This window comes from Capricornis sumatraensis, chromosome 9 (genome assembly GCF_032405125.1).
Source record: "Capricornis sumatraensis isolate serow.1 chromosome 9, serow.2, whole genome shotgun sequence".
NCBI lineage: Eukaryota > Metazoa > Chordata > Mammalia > Artiodactyla > Bovidae > Capricornis > Capricornis sumatraensis.
In genome coordinates, this window is record NC_091077.1 from 43,091,642 (window position 1) to 43,111,919 (window position 20,278).

The 20,278-nt window shown below is 56.2% G+C and overlaps 2 protein-coding genes across 2 annotated transcripts; one reads left to right on the top strand and one right to left on the bottom strand.

The window, feature by feature from the left end:
- Positions 1-1,301: 1,301 nt before the first annotated feature.
- Positions 1,302-10,695, bottom strand: R3HDM4 (R3H domain containing 4). The gene is made up of 8 exons (XM_068980320.1): positions 10,572-10,695; positions 5,411-5,565; positions 4,917-5,041; positions 4,420-4,543; positions 4,021-4,106; positions 3,484-3,569; positions 3,347-3,402; positions 1,302-2,267 (listed from the first exon to the last, which is right to left on the bottom strand). Exons 1-8 carry the CDS (start codon positions 10,652-10,654, stop codon positions 2,164-2,166), a joined length of 819 nt encoding a protein of 272 aa, XP_068836421.1. The 5' UTR covers positions 10,655-10,695; the 3' UTR covers positions 1,302-2,163.
- Positions 10,696-14,549: 3,854 nt separating this feature from the next.
- On the top strand, positions 14,550-17,687 carry KISS1R (KISS1 receptor). The gene is made up of 5 exons (XM_068981363.1): positions 14,550-14,793; positions 15,850-15,974; positions 16,468-16,603; positions 16,865-17,097; positions 17,289-17,687. The coding sequence occupies exons 1-5, from the start codon at positions 14,550-14,552 to the stop codon at positions 17,685-17,687; spliced, it is 1,137 nt and encodes a 378-aa protein (XP_068837464.1).
- The last annotated feature ends 2,591 nt before the right edge of the window (positions 17,688-20,278 follow it).

Genomic DNA, 20,278 nt, shown 5'->3' on the forward strand with positions numbered 1-20,278 from the left:
TAAAGAATCTGCCTGCAATGCAGGAGACCTGGGTTTGATTCCTGGGTGGAAGATCCCCTGGAGAAGGAAATGGCAATCCACTCCAGTATCCTTGCCTAGAAAATTCCATGGACAGAGGAGTCTGGCGGGCTACAGTTCACGGGGTCGCAAGAGTCAGACACAACTTAGCGACTAAACCACCACCAAACCAGGATGAGGCAGGAATATACCAAGAAGCCCTGTGCATCTTGTAGCAGCAGAAAGTAAGGCCGTTTCTCAAATAAATAAATAAATATAGGGGTGCCTCAGGGAGACACAAGAGCCATTGAAGGGGCTCCCAAAAGCCAAATCTTGAACACTCTAAGCAAGAAAAAGGAGTATTAGATCGCAACCCAAACTAAAAATTAAATGCCCAGGCATCCATACTGATAGAACTGGCTAAACACTGAATACACAGGGTGAAAGAGAAAAATCTCTCCTGGAGAATTTTCAGTAGTAAACATGGATACTCCAGCTTCAGACAGGTGGAGATCAGCAGAGGTCAGTAGCAAGGATTCCCAAGGAAAGCAGGGAGTTCTGGTGTGGCTCAATAAACTCAGGCTAAGGGGCCCTGCAGGACACACAGCCAGTCCCAGACACACACAGATGGAAAACATGGGGGAGGAAGCCACATACAGACAGAATCAGAGGCTTGAAGGATGTGGTCACAAGCCAAGGGAGGCTGGAGCCCCTAGAAGCTGGAAGAGGCAGGGAGGACCTTCCCCTGGAGCCTCCAAAGGGAGTAGGACACTGGGACACTTGATCTTGGACTTATGCCTCTAGAACTGGGTGCCAATAAATTTGTTTTGTGTTTTTTGCCAGGTCTTAGTTGCAGCATGCACAATCTATTTCCCTGACCAGGGATCGATCCCAGGCCCCCTCCATTGGGAGTGCTGTCCTAGCCACTAGAGCACCAAGGAAGTCCCTCAAATCCCTATAGTTTTTAAACTGCAGTGTGGTGTATTGTGTTCAGCCACTCGGGAAGCTCACACAAGTGACCTTTTTGGAGGTCACACAGGTGGCAGGTGGAAGAGTTAGGGTTTCAGCCTGGGCACCCAGGAGGGGACCAGCCAGGGCAGCATAGCCAAGGGCCAAGATCTCCTGGCAGAGTCTTCACACACACCTGCTTCCACCTGGGGTCTCACTTAGCACCAACCTTCTCCTAAGGCCTGCATCCCTCAATGACCAGGACCCAAGGGCATCGTGAGTGCCTGGAGCATCCCCAGCCCTGCCCCAAGGGAAAACCCCACAGCAAGAGACCAGAGCACCAGAAATTTATTGAACACTCTGCTTTTCCCAAAGCACAACTAGCCACACCCACAGGGATTGTGGGAGGGAGAGAGTGGGGTAGTCTCCCAGCCCTGCTCTCCTGTGCCAGGCCAGGGTGACCAGCAGGAGGACATCCCAGAGCCAGGCTGGGGGCGGAGGACACAGAGAGGGGAAGAGGACAGTCTGAGGGTGAAGGCTTCTGTCTGGAAGTCCCACGTCCCCAGTACAATGCGAGAGGTGTATGTAGAGCAGATGGGGCCCTGAGAACAACCAAAGGGCACCAGGAATGCAACACACATTCTCCAAAGAGGGTGACACCATTTTTTAAGATGAAGCTCCTGTCCTGGGTCGCAGGGAACACACAGGCTCGAGCACGCGCACACACATACACAAAAATGTTACACTTCTGCGAAGAGGGGCAGAGCCCCAGAGACCCAAGCCAAAAACTGGGAGCGGGTCAAGCAGGGACTGGAATGAAGCCCCCCAATTTATCACTTGGGGTGAGTTTTTGTTTTTTTCTTCTCAAAAGGGATATGTAAAAATCCACAACAAATCATGCCAAATTCATTAAGAATGATAAAAACCCAGCCTCTCCCTCCTCATTTAAGCATCACATGGGGCCAAAATAGCCCACCGAGGAAGTGGCGGGGAAGTGACCAGGCCGGGTGCCTCCTCCCCATTCGGAGCCTGGGGGCGGATAGCGCAGGCAGCCCAGCTGCTGGCTTTAATCTGGAAAGCTGGGCAGGGAGGGGGTGGGGGCCACCCCAAGGGGAAGAGCACGTTTCCAAGGGAAAATTCTAAAAATAATAAAAGATATTTGAGCGGATGGTACTGGAGGTTTTGGCGCTGGGGGTGGGGATGGGGGTGGGGCCGCCATCAGCTGCGCTGCTCCAGGTAGGCGGACAGGAGCAGCCCTGGTGGCAGGAAGTCCAGGTGGCGATTGCTGACCTTCATCTGCCGCTTGCCCTCCAGGTCAGCGCCTGCAGCAGAGACAGGCAAGATTAGGAAGAAGGCGAGGGTGCTGGCACCCAGAGACGGAGCCCTCTGCCCACCCTGAGGGAGGTTCCCAGGAGTTAGGTTGCCCCACCTCCCAGGTCCCAGGGCAGTGTATTCAGCAGCTCCTACTTCCAGCCTGCTTTCCCTCTTCCATTACTTATCCCGTGTCCCAATGGCACCCAGATGAACTACTGAGACACACTGGCCCAGTGTCAAGGGGACTAAACGAGGGTCCTGCCCCCTTTGGTCTCCCACGCCCTCAGAGGAAATTCCAGGCCCTAGGTGACTCAGTCCCCACTGACCTCCCTTTTCCCAACTCATGTCACCCCAAAACCTGAATATAGCGGTACACAACCCAAGCTAGGGCCAACTCCCAGCCTCTGCCCTGGCTGTTCCCTCTTCCTTGATCCCCATATTCTAGGGCGGTTCTCCTATGTTCAGGCCAGGGTCCTACTCTGGCAGATAGACACCCCCAGCCCAGCCCCTCCATGCCAAGTCAATGGGAACAAAAGCAAGAGTGGGAGCTACACCTCCCTCAGAGCCATCCTGAGAGGAACCATCTTGGGGTTGCCATGGAAACTGTTTCCTCCACAACTCTGGGCAGGAGACAGATAGGCCTGGAAAGTATGGACCCTGTGGGATGCCAAGGGCCATGAAGGGCCTGCGAGGACCCTCCCTGGGGGGACTTTGTCCCAACAGCATCCCCACTGAAAAAGGGGGTGCTGGACCCTGGAGGGGAGACTTGCCAAAAGTCACACTTGTGGCACAGTGGAGGCGGGCTACAGCCAAGTGAGAACTCTACAGACACTAGGGTCCCCTCATCTCATCAGGCCCCTGAAGATGCAGACAGAGGCATGTCTGTGTCCACAGCATCATCCATCATGGGAGCAGAGGTACAGGAGCTGCTATTGAATTAAGGCAGCATCCCCCTGTTACCTTTGTGCTCATGATGTCCCTCCTCCCCTGATGACTATTGCTGGGTGAAAAGACGCCAGTAAGCCCAGCCTCAGTTTCCCCGGGATAGAATCAACTAACTGGGGCCCAGGGGCCACCAGGCACTTACTGGCTGAGATGAGATCCATGTACTGGCAGATGGCGTGAAGCAGGAGCCTCTCAAAGCTGCAGAGAATGGGTGGTGAGTGGCCCGAGCTGGGCACCGTGGGAGGGGGGTGCCCACTGCACCTCTCCCCACACATTCACCTGTTGTCCAGCATGGCCGTGTACACGGCCTGGGGGGACACAGAAAAGAATCTCAGCAGCCGCTCCTCCCAGGTCTCCAGTGTTTCCTGCAGGAGAGACAGGTCCAGCGGTCAGGTCAGCTGTGGCACCCTGGCCCCCCAAATCCATGCCAGCCTCTGGAGCCCAAAGTCTTGGATTCAAATGTGGCCTCTGACTCACTACATGAAGCTGCTTAACCATTGCCAAGGATACCAGGCACTTAGACATATCCACACTTTTGAATGTCTCAGGCTTCTGCCTGGTGAACTACACATCCATCAGTACCCAACTTCCTTGCCCCTGCCACTTCCACCCTCAAGGAGAGCCCTTGCCCAGCTCTGAGTCCTGCACTCTGATCACATTGGTCTGTATCCTGCCCATCTCCATCACACCCCGTTCACTGGGTTTCTGGTCTCCCCTCAACCCAGCCCCTAGTTAAGAAGCTGAGAAAAAAGGCCTTCAAAAAAGACCAAAGACAAAGAGAGGCAAGAGAGTACAAGGCCGGAGCCTGGTACTCACCATGGGAATGCGGCTCCGCTTAAGAACAGCTCGCAGACGCCTACTGATGCGCTGGAAGCACTCCCGGGGCGTGTAGGCCGGGTCCTCTGCGAGGAGAGTCCGAGCAGTGGGGCAGATGAGGGAGCACAGCCCCAGGCCCCACCCACACAGGAGACTCCACCCTACCCACACTGGCCCCGCCCACACCGGGGTCCTCCCATCTACAAAGCCCCGCCTACACATCAGACTCCTCCCCCACCTGTTCTGGTCCCACCCCCACCAGGCTCCTCCCTACCTGCCCTGGCCCCACCCTCTCACCCTAGGCCACTCCCCCACCATCTGATCGCCCCCGCCCCCGCCCCCCAGGCCACGCACCCATCATGCCTCTGACTGCCAGTTGGACCCTAGATCCAGACCCACCTCTCCGCCGGTCTTCACCGCGGGTAGGCCCCCTCCTCCGTGCCTTGCTCTTGCCCTCATCCTCCAGGTAGCGGAGAACACGCTCCTGCTCCTCCCCAGAGCGGTTCATGAAGTCGTTCCAGATCTGGAAGAGAGGCAGGCAGGCCCTGACTGATGACTGCGCACTCTCAAGCCTCAGTTCCCCCATTTGGCCAATGCACATGGTGGGGCCACAAGCACACGGAATTACTCCTCGTGGACACATTTGACCACTGGGTCAACAGTTTGTGGATCATCTGTGTTGGGGGGTGTCAGTATGGACCAAATACATTCCCAATTCTGTCAGTAATTCCAAGGTAAGCAAACGAACCTCAGGTGCTGGAAGGTTCTGGGGTGGAGGGGTTGCTGGCCTCTTGAGGGAGACCCAGGGACGTTCATCAAGGGACCAGAGAGGGTTCAGTGGAAGCAGTGCTGGTGGTTTGGGGGAGGGGGGAGCCAGGCAGGACATGGGGCCCCACCTCCACATAGGTCTCATTGCTGCAGGCTTCTGCAAAGATGCCAGGTGCCGCGGGGGGTGCCAGGTCCCCATCCTCCGGGCCAGGTGTTCCTCCTTCTGTCTCCAGCAGGGTCAGGAGGTACTGTGCTAAATGGAAACAAACAGTCTCTGGGCTGGGGGTCACCCCAGGCTTCATGGGGTCCAGAGGGCCATGTTTCCTCCCATCCCCCCCACCTCTATATTTAGGGCCTTTATTCTCCGGCTCACACCAGCCTCCCCTCCTCCACACTCCAGCTGTCTTTCCCAGAAGACACAGGAACCGTCCAGCCTCCAAAACTTCTACATCGCCCTGGCTTGGTTTGTTGAATTCCTACACCACCTTTAGGGCCCCAGCTCCAATGCCCAGAGCTTCCTCACATTGTCCAGCTCAGGGCCAGGCTCAGGTAACAGAACATGCACGCCATTGCTGTCTGAGGCCTAGGAGCCCCCAGGAGGCGCCCTTTGACCCCTGCTCACTGTTCTCCAGGCGCTGGAGGCTCTTCCGCCCCTTGGCCTTGGGCACGAGGTCTGAGTTCCGCACAGCCTGGTTGATGAAGTGCTGCTTCCGCCGGGAGGCCGAGAGCCTCTTCACCTGGGAGCTGGCTAGAGCGGGCAGGCAGCCCGGAAGGGGCCTGTGGGTCAGGTTTGGGGTTGGGGGGGCAGTCCTCAGGGCCAAAACAGGCCAGGACCCCCAGGAAGAACCCTACCATCACCGCTCTCTCACAGCCAACCCCGGCTTGGTTTCCCTCTGCAGTGGGAAGCTCACCCCCATTGCACATGGAGCCCTGGACCCTTAGAATGTCACTGTGTGGCATCGCTCAGGAGGCAGATACCACTGAGGACAGATGAGTAAACCAAGGCTCACTGAAGGGAAGCCACACATTGGTGGGGGCAGTGAGGGGGCTGAGGAAGCTGCTCCCCTTGCTCCCAGGCTTCCAGGTTTGAGCTGCAAGCCATTGAGGCCCGCGTCTCCTTCCTCTGGGAGTTTCTTAAGAGATTTAATTTGATGATGCATTCCTACCTGCCCCCCCAACCCCTAGCCTCTGACAGCAGGTAAACCAGAAAACAGCCCCCAGAAGCTAAGGCGCTACCTGAACCTACCTGCTATGTGCTCAGGGCCTGGATGGGGAAAGTAGGCAGAGTGGCCCCCTCTGAGCACAGGTACTAATCCTGGATATGGATTAGTGGCCCAGGCAGGCCTCCCACTGGGAACCTGAGGGCCAGGCAGTAGGTGGCTACGTGGGAGGGAGGGGGCAGGTATTGAATGGAAACTTCCCAGTAAGAAGCTGCAGGGCTGTCATGGTCAGCCCGTAGTCAGGGTCCCACCAGGCTCAGAAACCCTCATACTGAGAGGCTGACGGTAGATTCTGAGCCTTGGAGGGTCTGGGGTGCCAGGACTCCCCCTTCCTCCTTGCCCTGCACTCTGGTCCTAGCCCACCAGGCACCCCCTCTGTGCTGGCTGTCCCCCACCCCACTGGATGCCCGTGCCCCAGGCTCCTCACTCCTCACTCCCATCTCCTTTTGCCTTCTGTTCAAACCTCCCCAGCCCCTCACTGATTTCTTCTCCTGATGGCCACAACTCCTACCTCCCTGCCCACAACCCACCATGACCTCCATGTGCAGGTAGGGTCTGGTGTCCATTGCACCCTGGTCTGGCATACAGTAGGTGCTCAGAAAATAATCACCCAATCAGGTCTCCAACAAAACCCCATGACTTCAAGACTGAGTAGAACCCAGAGTCCAGAATTTCACCCAAACTTTCCTGGTGTTTGGGTGATCCCAAGACACAAATTAAAAACAGTGTGACTCCTCATGCACAAACAGCTGCTAGAAAATGCCATGAAGCCCTAGGATATGAAACAAGGTGCCTCAAAGAGGTTAGGAGTGAAGCCCATGCTTATTAAGGCTTATACATATAAAACTCCTTGAAAGGAAAGCTATGACAAACCTGGACAGCATATTAAAAAGCAAAGACATCACTATACAAAGGCCTGTATAGTCAAAGCTATGGTTTTTCTAGTAGTCATGTATGGATGTTTGACAGTTGGACCATAAAGAAGGCTGAACACTGAAGAACTGATGCTTTCGAATTGTGGCCTTGGAGAAGACTCTTCAGAGTCCCCTGGACTACAAAGAGATCAAACCGGTCAGTCCTAAAGGAAATCAACCCTGAATATTCACTGGAAGGACTGATGGTGAAGCTGAAGCTCCAATGCTTTGGCCACTTTATGTGAAGAGCTTTCTCACTGGAAAAGACCCTGATCTGAGGAAGAGTGAGGGCAGGAGGAGAAGGGGGCGGCAGAGGATGAGATGGTTGGATGGCATCACTGACTCAATGGACATGAGTTTGAGGAAATTCCGGGAGATAGTGAAGGACAGGGAAGACTGGCATGCGGCCATACATAGGGTCGCAAAGAGTCGGACACAACTTAGCCACTGAACAAAACAGAGTCCCCAGTGTTAAGTTCTTGCCCTGGACAGAAAGGTTGTTACATCTTGATCAGGAAGCAAACAGGCTGATGAGCCCCATCTATGAAGAATTAGCTGCTGGATAAATTAATCTGGCACAAGTACCCATCAGTGGAGACACACAATCAGTGGATAGGATTCAAGCACTTTCACTACTGGGGCCTGAATTCAGTCCCTGGTCAGGGAACTAAGATCCCACAGGAAGCACTGAGCAGCCAATAAGAAAAACAAAATAGGAGACCAGCATGCAGGCAGAGGCAGGGGTCAAGCCTGGTATCTCAGCCTTGAGCTTGAATCCCAGCTATGACACTTAATGCTGTGACCCAGAGCCTCAGGTCTTTCTCTGCAAAGAGGATAAGAATGTCCCCCTGCCAGTCCAGGAGGGGCACTCAGAGCCAAGAGAAACCAGGACACACACCTCTCCCCAAGCTGCCACCTGCTTAGTTTCCTCCTGTGACTGGGAGCTCACCCCCTGAGCCACAAGACTGATCACAGCAACATTCCTGGTTAAGTGACAGTCCTTGGTTAATCAATCACTGTCACAATAGGAGGCAAATACTACCATCCAGACACCCTTTATTCAGATTTGCAAACCAAGGAGCAAAGTCTTTATCCCAAGGTCCCACAGCAGCAAAGAAGGCAACTGGGAGAGGATGGGGCAAATCAAGTCAGCACATAGCCAGTGACTCTGAGGCTGGATGTGACCTTCCCGAGGCCCGGGCACCAACACCCCAAGCTCCAGATTCAGCCGTGGCCTCCTCAGGGCTCTGAAACCTGTGTCTCCACCCCAGCAGCTGGACGCATGCCAGGATGGTGCCTGGTAGGGCTGATAACAAGACCACATCCGGGGGGAGCTGTTGGGAACATCAGAGCTGGGTGGGACTCAGGGAGAGGTCAGGCCCTTGGGGTGTGGGGCTCCCTGTTACTTCAGGACCCAACATGGAACCAGGGTTGGAACCTGGTCTGAGCAGGACCACTCCCAAGCCACCAGCCTCTGCTTCCCTCTGGGGCCACAGTGGGGTGAGGGGCTCAAACTCAGGTCTGGTGGACCCCTCAGACCACACCCCACTGTGCTAAGATCCAGCTGCTCCCTGCCCTGCTCCACCACTACCTGTGGCTCCCCAGCACCCTCAAGGCAAGGCTCAGACCCTCCCTGGCCTGGCACTGCACTTGCCTGGTCCCACAGGGCTCCTTGCTCTCTAGGATCCCAGCACCTTCCAGCAGGAGCCTTGGGGCTGATAGCAGGACATCCATGCCCCACCCTGTCTCTCCCTTTCACTCCCTCTGCTCCAGGCACTGAGTCCTTTTACTGCATTTTAAACCCACCTCAGGCCCTTTGCATGTGCTCAGCCTCCTGCCTGAAGCAACCTTTTCCTGGCTCCCAGTCTAGGCTCAAAAGTTACCTCATGGGAGAAACCACCCCGCCCCCAAGCTGGCCCAATCAGCCCCATTTCCAGCTTCACCAGTTGGCATCAGCAACCAGCTGGCCCTCACACTTGTTTACTCCTGGTTCTCACCTCCTTCACTAACCCCAAATGATAAGGACAGGGTCCGTCTCTGCCCTTGCTGGGCCCTCAGCACCTGGCCCCCAGCAGGTTCTCAAGAGCTATTTGTTGAATGAATACCTGAACTTCTGTTTATACTCACCCAAGTGCCAGTTCGTTTGGGTGGCCAGAAGCTGGCCACCCAAAGAGACCACTTTACAGATGGGGAAACTGACCACACAGAAAGGCACCTGAGGTTTCCTGGACCAGGCAGGCCTCAGGGAAAAGTCTATACCTGGCAGGGGCCAACATCCAACAGGGATGGATGGGCCTGACGGTGGGAACAGCTGCTAAGCCAGGTTGGCCCCGGGGCGGACAGACAAGCTCCTTTGCCTCCCCCAACTCTGCTCCCCAGTTTTGAGACTGGCCTTTGACATCCACTCCTCTGGGCAAAAATACACCTTCTCAGGCACCGGCCCCTCCCCCAGGGACAGGCCAGAGAGGAACCTACTTCCCCAGCAGGAAACCAAGGAGGGCTCAGAGCGGAGGTGACTCAGGTTGGGGTGGGGCTGACTGGAGAGCAAACCACCACCCAACCCAGAACACAGAGGTGAGGGGGGTGGGGACAGGTCAGAGGGACTCTGCTGTCAGGTAAATTACCCACTTTGGGTGGTTAAGGCCCTTTAAAAGGGGGTAAATAACCATATCTGTAGACACCGGTATAGCTTCTGGGTAAATACCCGGGTGGAAGTAATAATACCAAATAAAAAAATACAATAAAGCAGTCATAAAATACCAAAATGATAAAATTATTTTAAGACACCTACAGTAGTAAGCTATTTAAGATAATTATCAAAGAACAGATGGTCCACTTTGCTGGGCACCTCCAACCGCAGGGTCACCAGCCCCAGCCACTCTGAGAGGGGGCCCGTTGTTCCATTTTACAGATGGGGAGACTGAGGCACAGCAGCGGGTACTAACCTGCCCAGGCCGTTTGGACGCCCATGAAGGAGCAGAAACGGAACACAAGCAACCAGGGTGGACCGTGGGGATTTCTGAATAAATACTCCGGTTAGGAAGAAACCTACGACCCCCCCCCCCCACTCCGGGGGTGGGTGGGTACCCATATGGGGTCGTCCACCCGCTTCCAGTCTACGTCCCAGGACACACAGCCTCGTGTTAACCGGCTGTGTAAGACCCACTTTCTTCTGGGTGTTCACCCGGAGAAAAACAAAGAGCGCGTCCGCCTGGAAGTTGGGGGCAGACAACCCCGACGGGTACCCAGGACCGGTGCTGAGTGAATCCCCAGCTTGGAGACACGAACAGCTGCCAGTGGGAAAACTCCAGATCACCACCAGCGCGGTGACGGGTACGTCGCGCTTAGCGGCAGCGCCTCCCCGGAGCCGGCGATTCGGCGCCTGGGACCCCCGAGGCTCCGGGATTCCAGCGCCCGGGGCTCCGCAAACGTGGACCCGGGGGTGCCCCGCTGCGCTCCGGCAAGTAGCCAGGCATGACGGGGATGGGGTTTCCCCAGGAACACCCTGTAACAACAAAGCCCCTCGCCACCCAGCTCCACTCGAGTGGGGTACCCCCAGGAAAAGGGGCGGGGCGGGGGCTGCCGCCCGCGAGGGGTAAGGAGTGGGGGCCCCGGAAGCGCGCCCCGCCCGCCCCCAAGCAGCGCTCACAGCGTCCGCCGCCCGCCCGGGACGACCCTCGCCGCCGCCGCTGTTTCCTCGGGACCGGCCTCAGGGTTCTCCAGAACGACCATAGCTTGGATTCCGCCGCCGCTGCTGGCGCCGCCGCCCGGCAGGGCCTTCTCCGGGCCCGGCAGGAAGTGACGGGCGCCCGGAGGCGGGCTAAGGCGGAGCCTGGAGGCTGGACATGCCGGGCGGGGACCCGGCCACGTCCCGGCCAGGCCCCGGCGGCGGGCCGGGGACACCGAGGCCCCTGCCCCAGGGGATACAGCGGCCCCCTGGCCGCTGCCGGGCAGTGGGCGGAGCCCCCTGCCCCCGGGGGACCGTGGGGAAATTGAGACCTGGGGAGGGAGGCAGGAAGGGGACGTCCTTTTCAAATGTTTGGACAGACCTAGTGCCCCGTGCCACACACCACCCCACCCCACCCCACAGCTGCAGCAGGGTTCTCCTTCCACCACCCCCCTCCGGGAACCTCCTTCAAAGAGCAGCCTCCAGATCCCCGTTGAGTGCCTCAGTTTACTCTTCTCTAAAGATACAACGTTGAAAGGACTGATGCTGAAGCTCAAGCTCCAATACTTTGGCCACCTGATGCGAAGAAATGACTCATTGGAAAAGACCCTGATGCTGGGAAAGATTGAAGGCAGGAGGAGAAGGGGACGACAGAGGATGAGATGGTTGGATGGCATCACCTACTCGATGGACAGGAGTTTGAGCAAGCTCTGGGAGTTGGTGATGGACAGGGAAGCCTAGCATGTTGCAGTCCGTGGGTTCGCAAAGAGTCAGACAGGACTGAGCAACTGAATAAAACTGAAAGATACAACACGGACTTCTCTGGTGGTCCTGTGGCTGAGACTCCTCCAGCCCAGTGCAAGGGTCCAGGTTTGATCCCTGGTCAGGGAACTAGAGTCTGCTTGCCTCAATTAAGACCTGGCGCAGACAAATAAATAAATAGAAAATAAACATTAAAGAAAAAAAAAGGAACAAAGCTAGCGGCACCTTTCTTTGCCTTTTAGAATTTATTCATTTAGCAAATGCCCACTGTCACTGGGGTAGCGGCTAAGCTCTCCAGACCCAGTGGTAATCAAACAGACCCCTTCCCCTGTGTGGGATCAGGAAGAGAGGACTTTTGGAAAGAGGATTAACATATGCAAAAGTGAGAAGGGTGTGGCAGCCAGAAGGAACAGTCAGTGTAAAGGTCCTGGGGCATCCAGATAGCCAGAGCAGGATAATGGGAGAAGAGGGTGGTGGTGGGCAGAATAGAGGTAGAGAAGAGGGGATAGACCAAAGGTGGTCCTTCAATGATAGATCTGGTTTTTGACAGAAGGGCAATGGGTAGCCAGGGGAGGTTTAAGAACAGAAACTTAGAGCTGCTCTAGAATCTAGAATCCATCCTTCATTCCACAAGAAAAGTGGGAAACTGGGACCATGATGGGCCTTCCCAGGTGATGCTAGTGGTAAAGAACCCCCCTGCCAACGCAGGTAGACATAAGAGACCCAGGTTTGATCCCTCTGTGGGGAAGATCTCTTGGAAAGGGAAATGGCAACCCACTCCAGTATTCTTCCCTAGAGAATCCCATGGACAAAGGAGCTTGGTGGACTACAGTCCATGGGGTCGAAAAGAATCAGACACAACTGAAGAAACTTAGCACGCGTGTTCACAAGACCATGACATGGGACAGCAAGGGATGCAACCCACCCAGATCCAGCCTGGTGGACACTACACAGGACAAATGATCACACTGCTGTAACAAGTGAAGAGCAAGAGAAGAAAAAAAAAAGAGGAGGAACTATTACAAGACCCAAGAAAGCACACACTGTATGACCTCATGCAGATAAACATGGAAGGAAGGGAAAGAATCAAGGTGATGGGAAATGGGATCTCTGGGGACAGTGCTTGGGCAAGGTCTCTAGGTGTAGGGGCGATATTTGGTCTCCAACTCTAGCCCACGATGACCAGCCACTCAACAAATGTGCCAACTTGGGTCTTGACCTGATTCTTGAGCCCCGCTCATTCTGTCCTCACCCTTTTATTTCCTCCCCTTGGCTCATTCCTCTCCTCACCTGCCCTCTTTTTTTTGGCAGAGGTGGGGGAGGACAGCACAGTGGGGCATTTGGGATCCCCAACCAGGGATCAAACCTACATCCCCTGCCATGGAACCACAGAGCCTTAACCACTGGACCACCAGGGACGTCCCTGTCATCACCTTCCTAACACCCTCCCAGATCCTTGGCCTGCCCAGGAGCCACCGCTGTCCCCTAGAGTCCCAGCCCCCTTCTCACTGCTCTCCCAGGCCCACGCAGCTGAGCAGCCTCCCCAGAACAGTTTCTCCCCTCTCCAAGTATCCTGGGGTCTCCTCATCCTAACCTGGCCCTCATTACCACCCCTGTGTGCTTAGTCACTTCAGTCATGTCCAACTATCTGTGACCCCTTGGACTGTACAGTCTGTAGGAGAGACTGCCAGTCTCTCTGTCCATGGGGTTCCCCTGGCAAGAATACTGGAGTAGGTTGCCATGCCCTCCTCCAGGGGATCTTCTCCACCCAGGGATCAAATCTGCACCTGCTGCATTTTAGGTGGATCCTTTACCACTGAGGCACTGGGAAAGCCCCTCCAATACAACCCCAAAGGGATGTTTTTCCCTTTTCTGAATTTTTAGGCCATTGTCATGATGCTGAAGGTATGAAAGGGGTGAACAGAGAAATGTTTACCTTCCCCCCATCCCAGGCTCATTGTGCTTTCTTTTGGAGATGTTTAATACACTTTGGTGCCCATGCACATTTTTAAAATTAATTAATTTTTTTACTATGCTGGATCTTCATTGCTGCACTCAGGCTTTCTCTAGTTGCAGACAGCGGAGGTTACTCATTGAGCTGGCTTCTCTTGTTGCAAAGCACAGGCTCTAGATTGGGCTTCGGTAGTTGTAGCATGTGGGCTTAGTTGCCCCCTGGTATATGGAATCTTCCCAGATGGACCAGGGATTGAACCTGTGTCCCCTGAATTGGCAGGCAGATTCCTAACCACCAGACCACCAGGAATGTCCCTTGTGCACACTTCATTGTTTTTCCGCCTTTTAATCTTTGTTTTACACAGAGGACAGCATCTTTTCTTCTGCACCTTCATGCCCTGTTTCCTGCCTCACAGGCTATTACCTGGGATACATTTTTGAGTGTGGATTTGGAGATCAACGTAGTTCTCTATAAACTGCCCTCCACCTGGTTCCCACCACCAGCAGCACAGGTGACTGTGTCCCCAGTGCAGACAGTGGCCAGTTGATTGCCCATTAAGGGGAAGGTGGACAATCCCTAGGGATCTGATTTGCATCAAAGTCTTGGGAAGGTTGAGTTAGTGAAAGAACAGGCATATTCTGACCACCAGATTCTGGGCAACCCTCCCTTGCCCTGAACCTTCCATGGCTCCCCAGTGTCCTGGGACAAATCCTGGCAGCTGTGATACTCAGGGCCTGTCAGGGCTGGCCTCACCACCAGCCCAGAGCCCCAGCCCCATGGAAGGTCAGAGGCACGGCCTCTAACAGGCCTCATCCCCTAGTTTCTGAGGCTTTGTCCCTCTGCTTTTCTTGCTGGTGAGTCTCCTGGGGTAAGGATGGGTCCTTCCCTGGTCTACAGCATCCTCCAGAAAGCCTACCGCTCCCCCTGCTCTGCTCCACACTCCCTTCCCCAGTCCTCCTCCTGTGCTCTCACCCTGACCTTGGAGGGGGAGGACGAGATGCGGGAGCAGGGTGTTGCTCCGGCGAACAGAGGGCGCACAGGCAGAGGAGGGAGTGGCCAGCGGCGGCAGGAGAGGCGGGAAGGCGGGGCACGGTGGGATGAGAGGTATAAACGCGCAGTGGCTGCAGCTGAGGATTCCAGAAAAGCTGCGACCCAGACTTTGTAGCGCATCCCCGGAGGGCGATCGGGAAAGTCGCGACAGTAGAGTGCAATCCCGGAGGGTGGTCAGGAGGAAGAGGGTGGCAATGCAGCCCTTGTCCGCGTCCGGGCCTAACGCGTCCTGGTGGGCGCCGGCCAACACAACCGTCTGCCCGGGCTGTGGCGCCAACACCTCGGACGGCGCGATCCCTGCGCCTTGGCCCGTGGACGCCTGGTTGGTGCCGCTCTTCTTCGGCGCGCTGATGCTGCTCGGCCTGACAGGGAACTCACTGGTCATCTTCGTCATCTGTCGCTACAAGCAGATGCGGACGGTGACCAACTTCTACATCGGTGAGCGTCCGGCGCTTCACGGTGCCGGAGGGCCATTCTGGGGGTCTACGAGAGGGCGCAGTGGCACCCCACTCCAGTACTCTTGCCTGGAAAATCCCATGGACAGAGGAGCCTGGTAGGCTGCAGTCCATGGGGTCGCTGAGAGTAGGACACGACTCAGTGACTTCACTTTCACTTTTCACTTTCATGCATTGGAGAAGGAAATGGCAACCCACTCCAGTGTTCTTGCCTGGAGAATCCCATGGACGGGGGAGCCCGGTGGGCTGCCGTCTATGGGGTCGCACAGAGTCGGACACGACTGAAGCGATTTAGCAGTAGCAGCAACGAGAGGGCATAGTGGCCGGGGGGCGCCTCTAGCGGTGAGTCGGGGTCCTCTCAGTTGGGGATTTCTCCGCTTCAGGGCCCCTGGTCCTTTCCCTACTGTCCCTGTACCTTAGGCTGGAGGTCTCCAAATGTGGCGTTGAAGAGTTCCATCTTGACTGGAGTAGCTAAAAGGGAGGTTGGAGAGTGTGGCCCATGGAGCGCTGGCCACTGCCACTCAAGGAAGATGTCCGATTGAAATGTGGTTCTTATAACACCATGTGGGATGAATAAAAGGAGTGGGGGAAAGACTGAGTGGCCCACGGGCCCCCAGTTGGCAACCACTGCCCCAGAGGCTCAGTTTATACGTTTGTGCGATGAGGGTGCCCTAGCCGGGTGAGTACTCACTCGGTCCATGTTCTCCATTCTCTGTTGGCTGGCACCCCTCAAATTGCAGATGAGAAAACTGAGGCTCAGAGGGCAAGGGCCTATTTGCAGTCCCAACAGGGGGGAGCAGGGCCCATTACTGCCTGAATGGCTACAAAGCAGGTGCTGGGTGAGGGGTGTTTGAAATATAAAAAAGTGAGAATAAGCGCCCAACTTCTCTGCCCACCGATGCTGGGGTCTCTCTGGGTGCCTCCCGAGCCGCCCTGCTGGTCACTCGGACAAAAGCGAGACCCAGGAGGCTGGGCCAGGTCGCTGAAGGGCTGGGGCGATGCGCCCCACATTCAGAACCCGCGCGTCCTCGGCCTGCAGCCAACCTGGCGGCCACGGACTTAATGTTCCTGCTGTGCTGCGTGCCCTTCACCGCTCTGCTCTACCCGCTGCCCGACTGGGTTCTGGGCGACTTCATGTGCAAGTTTCTCAACTACATCCAGCAGGTGCGCGGGCTGAGGGCAGGAGGGCCGAGACGGAGTCTGGGTGTGGGCGGGGTCGGACGTCCTGCGGGCTGGTGCGAGCCACGGGCGATTGTGGAGGTGGGCGGGGCAGAGTCTGGGTTGGGGCGCGGACCGCCTCCCTGCCGCCTGGTGAGGGCCAGGGACCGGGTGTGGAGGTGGGCGGGGCGGGCACTGGGTCTGAGTGGGTAGGGCTGCGGCAGGTATTGGGATCCTACTAGGATGGCTCTGCCTCTCCTAGTCTCAGTCTTGGCGGTTTCAGGCTACCCCCGAAGGCTCCTCCCTCCGCCACCATCCTGGGGTCGTCTCTGGCACCCCTTTCTCCTGCCCCTTCAACTGCGGGCCCTGGAGACCTTCCCGGGTCAGGTCCTGCCTGTACTCGAGTGGCTGGACAGTGGGGGACCCGCAAGGAGGGCGCGGACAGGGAAAGGCCCTGACGGGGCAGGGGGCCACACGCCGGAATCCCATTTTTTCCCAGGTGTCGGTGCAGGCCACGTGCGCCACCCTGACCGCCATGAGCGTGGACCGCTGGTACGTGACAGTGTTCCCGCTGCGCGCCCTGCACCGCCGCACGCCCCGCCTGGCTCTGGCAGTCAGCCTCGGCATCTGGGTGGGTGAGTTCAGCGTGGGGGTCGCACGGGCTGGGGGAGACAAGTCTTCGTCCCTGGGCTCACCCCCTCACACTGCCTCGATCGTGCATCTGGGAAATGGGCGCACTAGCGTTCCCTGCAAGGGCCCCTGAGGGCGGGGACCCAAGTGGACCGGCGCCTAGCAGGCCCTCAGTGGCCCGCTGCCCGGGAGGCACCGGGGAGACCCGGGCCTTCTTGCGCCCCTCGTCCCCCCGGGGCAGGGTCTTCAGTAGGGCTCTGATGCAGGCTCGGCTGTCCTGTCGGCGCCGGTGTTCGCCCTACATCGCCTGTCTTCCGGACCCCGCACCTACTGCAGCGAGGCCTTCCCTAGCCGCGCCCTCGAGCGAGCCTTCGCTCTCTACAACCTGCTGGCGCTCTACCTGCTGCCACTGGTGGCCACTTGTGCCTGCTACGGGGCCATGCTGCGCCACTTGGGCCGGGCAGCCGCGCGCGCAGCGCCCACCGGCGGCGCCCTGCAGGTGCGCGGCTGGGTGAGCGGGGAGCGGCCTGGCTGAGGGTGAGGGGAGTGAGGCGCATCTACGGGGTAGGGGGTGGGGGGCGGTGGCCCAGGTCGGGGGTAATTCGAGAGGGTCAAGAAGGGGAGCGCCCGAGGAGGGATGTAGTCGCCGCCGGCCCTTCGCCTTCCCTCTTCCCCCTCTTCTCTCCCCAGGGGCAGCTGCTGGTGGAGCGGGCGGGTGCCGTGCGGGCCAAGGTCTCGCGGCTGGTGGCGGCAGTGGTCCTGCTCTTCGCTGCCTGCTGGGGCCCCATCCAGCTGTTCCTGCTGCTGCAGGCGCTGGGCCCGGCCGGTGCCTGGCATCCGCGCAGTTACGCTGCCTACGCGCTCAAGATCTGGGCACACTGCATGTCCTACTGTAACTCGGCGCTGAACCCACTGCTCTACGCCTTCCTGGGCTCCCACTTCCGCCAGGCCTTCCGCCGCGTCTGCCCCTGCGCTCCCCGGCCGCTCCTGCGGCCCTGGCGGCCTGGACCCTCGGACCTTGCGGCCGCCCGCCAAACCCAGCTGCGACGCCTGGGCCAGGCCAGGCCCCCCGAAGTCAGGCAGCGGTAGTCCCGGGCTGAGCATGCTGTGCGTTCTGAGGGAACACACCGTGTCTCTCTGAGCCCTCTCTGAAGGGATCAAGACAGGCCCCTCTGAAACAGGCGGGCTTAAATAGCAGCTGCTATTATTCTGTTTTTGCCCAAAATCATAATAGTGAAAAGGTCTTGCCCTCTTGCAACATTTGATACAAATCTGCTGTATGTTTGCCACTGTTGATGGTGTAATTATTATTTCTGTGTTTCCTGAATTGAAGATGCTTTGATGCTGACATTTTCTGGAACTTTGGAGGAAGCGTCAATAGGACTTTTCACATGCTGCCCTGTGGTTGACTGTACAATTGTAAGACTGTACAAATGCCATTTTCAGAAATACTAAAAAGTGAACATGATGTATATCTTAAAATGGATGAAATAAGGTATTCTTCTTGGTACCTTGTGAGTGAGTCCTGGCTGGAAAATCATGGGTGTCATTGAATAAATAGCAGAGACATCAGTTTGCAGACAAAGGTCCGTATAGTCAAAACTGTTTTTTGCAGTAGTCATGTATGGATATGAGAGTTGCAACAATCTTTATAGAAGGCTGAGTACCTTAGAATTGATGCTTTTGAATTGCAGTGCTGGAGAAGACTTGAAATCCCCTTGGACAGCAAGGAGATCAAACCAGTGAATCCTAAAGGAAATTAACCCTGAATATTTATTGGAAGGACTGATGCTGAAGCTGAAACTCCAATAATTTGACCATATGATGTGAAGAGCCAACACACTGGAAAAGACTGATGCTGGGAAAGATTGAAGGCACAAGGAAAATGTGGCAGAGGATGAGATGGTTAGATAGCATCAGCAACTCAATGGACATGAATTTGACCAAATTCTGGGAGACAGTGAAGGACTGGGAAGCCTGGCATGCTGCAGTCCATGGAGTCACAAAGAGTCAGACATGACTTAATGACTGAACAACAACCCAACGGAGCAGGATTATTGCTACATAACACACCCCCAAATAAAGAGGCATATAGCAGCATCAGTGTATTTTTCAAAACTAGTGTCATTAAAAAATATATATTTATCTGGCTGCAACAAGTCTTAGTTGCAGCACACAGCTCAGTTGCTCTGAAACATGTGATACTTAGTTCCCTGACCAAGGATAAAACCCATGTCCCCTGCATCACAAGGGGGAGTCTTAACCACTGGACCACCAGGGAAAACCCCAGCATCAGTGTATCACTGCTCACGGTTCTGTGGGTGAGTGGACCCAGCCAGGCAGTTCTTGTGATCCATGGGTGGTATTGGGTGGAGCCACCAACCCAGCAGCTGGACTGGGAACGCCAGAGAAGGATTTGCTCTCAGGCTGGTGGCCAGTGTGCTTTCATGGCTGCCTGGACTTCCTCCCAGCAGGGCCATCTGGGGAAAGTCAGACTTCCTCCTGGGCGGAGACTTCCAACTGGAGGAGGAGCTGCACAGCGTCCAAAGGCCTGCAACCTAACCCCTGCCGCAGGGAGTTGTTGGGAGCTGTCAGGGTCATAACCAGATTCAAGGTGTGGGGGGCAGAACCACCTCATTGTGGGTTCAACGCATTTGTCTGTGGGGCAGGAGGGAGGGCTAGGGTCAGTCCCTGCAGGCCTCAGGCTTAGTCTCCCTGAAGGACAACTGCCCATCTCGAGGAGGGCTCTGTCCCCCCAAATTATTAGGGGACATCCTAGGTCTCCAAAGAGCCCAAATGTGCAGAGATGTTATGTGAGAAGGGGAGGCCATTCTCACATTGACTTCGCTCTGACCCTGACCCTTACCTGTGGCCTTTGCACAGGCAGGTCCCTTGTTGCTCCAGGTCACCCTCACCCTTGCTCATCTATCAAGTCTCAGCTCAGCTGCCTCCTCTTCCAGGAAGCCCTCCTGGATCCCAGCAGGCTGGGTCAGGCCCCTCACCTGGGCCCAGGGCTGCCGCATCTCAGCTCTGACATCCTTGTGCTATACTTGCTGGGTATGTATCTGGATTGGTCCCCCAAGTGTCCCCAGGGTTCAGCACACAATAGGAGTGATGAAAAGAGATGGTGTGTGTACAGGGAATGGCAGAATTTCTCTATGAAAAATGAATAAAAAAACAAACAAGGAGTTCCCTGGTGGTGCAGTGGACAAGAATCTGCCTGCTGAAGCAGAGGACACAGGTTCGATCCCTGGTCCAGGAAAATCCCACATGCCAAGGAGCAACTAAGCCTGTGCACCACAATTACTAAGCCCACAAGCCCTAGAGCCCGTGCTCTGCAATGAGAGAAGCCACCACAATAAGAAGCCCGGGCACTGCAATAGACAGTAGCCCCCACTCACCACGACTAGAGGAAGCCCGTGAGCAGCAATGAAGACCCAGGGCAGCCAAAAATAAGCAAACAGTTCAAGGGGACTCTTAGGCATCTATCTCAGAGAAATAGAAACTTCTGTTCACACAAAACCATGGCTTCTCAGGTGGCACTAGTGATAAAGAACTCATCTGCCAATGCAGGAGACATAAGGGTCACAGGTTCAATCCCTGGGTTGGAAAGATCCTCTGGAGGAGGGCATGGCAACCCACTCCAGTATTCTTGCCTGGAGAATCCCATGGACAGAGGA